Source organism: Cupressus sempervirens, chromosome 9 (assembly GCF_028749045.1).
Source record: "Cupressus sempervirens isolate cs-2001-9-10 chromosome 9, ASM2874904v1, whole genome shotgun sequence".
NCBI classification, from domain to species: domain Eukaryota; kingdom Viridiplantae; phylum Streptophyta; class Pinopsida; order Cupressales; family Cupressaceae; genus Cupressus; species Cupressus sempervirens.
The window spans coordinates 491106840-491109817 of record NC_143126.1 but is presented as its reverse complement, the minus strand read 5'-3'; the positions used below and the strand labels follow the sequence as shown (position 1 = coordinate 491109817).

The window sequence follows — 2978 nt, the reverse complement described above, 5'->3', positions numbered from 1 at the left end:
AGTCAAAGAATGGCTATTTTAAGGATTATCATTTGACTAAGTAAATATATGTAGAAAACTTTCATTCAATTGTACAGGGAATATTCTCTTATTTCAATTCAAGATACGAGTTTGTTTTTTTTCTCATTGATGAAAATGTAATATGCTTGTAGATAATTTGAATATAAACGTAATATAATATAATAAAAAATAAATATAATAGAATTTTATTCTTTCACAAAATCTAGTATGGTTGGAGTTTTTTTAATGTCAATTAAATTTGAACTTCTTATTAACTTAATTTTTTCTTTATTTTGGAAGATGTGATTTTTTTAAAATATTTAAATTTGATATATAAAGATCTGCTTTTTCTGATTAAGGAAATAAAGAAAAATTGTATAATGTATTATCATATACTCAATACATTTAAACTTTTATCAATCACATTTCAGTTATAAAATTTTTATTTTATTTTTCGGAAACAATAATAGAATTAACAAATTAAAACCATTGAACTTACTTCAGAATTGAACTGTTAAGAATTTATCTGCATCATAATTTTCAATCACAGTCTACCATCCATCACCAGCATACAAGAGCTGTCATAGATCACAGAGTGTCATCTAAAATATTGAAATCCAAAATACCGTCTAATAATCATTACAGATTGTAGAAACCTAATATAGAATTGAACTATTTACAATTTATTTGCATGTACTTTTTCCATCATACTTAATGTCCATCATCAAGATTGTAGAAACCTAATATAGAATTGAACTATTTACAATTTATTTGCATGTACTTTTTCCATCATACTTAATGTCCATCATCAACATATAAGAACTGTTATAAATAATAGAATGTCATTTAAAACTTTGAAATCTCAAACACAGTCCAATAATCATTACAGATTATAAAATCCAATATCTTAAAAACTAAAATTTATAAAATCCTTATAAATCACCACAAAAATAAAATAATAAATTAGTTCCATACACAATCATATAAAACAAAATCAATACTATTTTTCAAGAAGCCGACCGAAGACTTCAATAAAGTAAAGGTGGCAAATCCAGTGTATAATCATTATCTAAAATAAGCAAAGCCTAGGAAGACTCAGCTTACTAAGGTGGTAAATTCTACTACAATCATACAAACAAACAGTGAACGGAATCATAAAAACAAAAGGCATTGAACTTTCCTTTCTTTTTCAACTGACCCATGGTGGGAACAATGGAAAAGTCTACAAGTATATAGCTATGTGAGATCACTGCATTGATGATAATCAGATCAAGATCAACCATCATCAATGGGCAACAGAAGCTGTTCTACCTGCAAGTCAGGTGAGAATGGGAAAATAAAGGTGTTGCATGCAAATGGAAGCATAAACATGGTGAAAGGTCCCATCAAAGCAGGAGAGCTGCTAGAGCAGCACCCTGGATATTGGATCTGCCACTCTGAGGCATTTTATATAGGAAAACCCATTGCTGGACTCCCTTCTAATGAGGACTTGAAAGTAGGCCACACATATTTCTTGCTTCCAAGGAGAAGCTTTCAGTCTGCTCTTACAGTCTCCACAGTTGCTTCTCTCATCTCAAAGGTGGTGGCAACATCTCATGCAACACAACATGGTACTACTTATAAGGGCCCAATTAGGAGAAATGCAAAGATGCAGGCCAAGCCATTTAAGATTCAGAAAAAGGGTGATTCACTGCAAGTCAAGATCTCAGCTAACTTTCTTGCTGATCTAGTGATGGAGAATGGCTTGTCATTCAGAGAGAACTCTTGTGGTGGTGATTCCAAGAGGCCCTTGTGTGACAGTTATCAGCTGATGGAGGATTATGCAAAGTTGGTGAGGCCAAGAAACAGGCCATGGAAGCCCAAGCTTAGCACTATTACTGAGGCTGATCATGGTAAGCCAGCCTTTCTCTTAAGATTGTTCAGTCATAGTGTGAGAGGTAACTTTGTCTTTGGGCTTTGATGTACAAAAGTTGTCTTCTTTTCTACTTTGTAAGTTTTTGGTGCCCTTTAGAGCCTCATATTGTAAGCTTGGATCACACTTCTAGAGCCTCATAATTCTTATGACTCAACCTGGCTATAGTTCTATTGGAGTTGTAAGAAGCCCTTTTGGACAGCCTTTCTAGTAACTTAGAGGATTTGTACATATGGGTTGGGCTGGAATTTTCCCAATTATCCTTATACCATCCTCTTACCATAGGTTTTCTGAGTGATGGAAATCCTTTGACATAATTATACACTCTAAAGATGTTCATTTTAATTATGTAATAGTATCTTTCATGAATACTATCTATTTGTCCAACTTTCTTGTATGACTGTAATATTTGATACAGATTATGCATCTTTGTTGTATAAGTTTGTGGATTACATTCTATTATCCACCATCAGATCATAAAAAGGTCAAAAGTAATGTTTGCATTGAACTAAGATATATAATTCTAAATAACTAAAGTCTAAATACATTTTTCATAAATTTGCTATGACTAATATATTTGTTGTGGGGGTTCTACTACTTGTTTGTTGTATCATGTTTTTGGATAACATTCTCTCATCAGAACCATAAAAAGTTCAAACGTAATGTTTGCATTTAACTAGGTTTCTAATTTTATTCAAAATACTTGCTAAATGGTGAGAACAGATAAATTTATTACCATTCAACACAAATTACTTCATTTTAGAATTATTAAAGCCTATTTAAGATTATTGTAAGAATTATTTTAATTTTTTTTGAGTATCCCGAGTCAAGATCTCTTGGAATAGATTATATGACTGTAAATGTCTATATAATTGTATGCATGTGGTGTGGGACAGCTTTCCCTCACTTCAATTATACAAAAACGGGTGACCGGAAACCTGGAGGATATGAATCTGCTTCTGGCGCCACAGAATTTTATAACAAAATTTGTTCAAAAAAATTGACTCTTGTCTTAAATCAATGCTATACAGATTCGAAGTTTGCAAAATCTAAACATATCCTTGAT

The 2978-nt window shown here is 31.7% G+C and overlaps 1 protein-coding gene across 1 annotated transcript; it reads left to right on the top strand.

Moving 5' to 3' along the window:
- Positions 1-1129: 1129 nt before the first annotated feature.
- Positions 1130-2309, top strand: LOC149539471 (uncharacterized). Its single transcript, XM_089800711.1, has one exon. It carries the CDS (start codon positions 1289-1291, stop codon positions 1958-1960), a length of 672 nt encoding a protein of 223 aa, XP_089656837.1. The 5' UTR covers positions 1130-1288; the 3' UTR covers positions 1961-2309.
- The last annotated feature ends 669 nt before the right edge of the window (positions 2310-2978 follow it).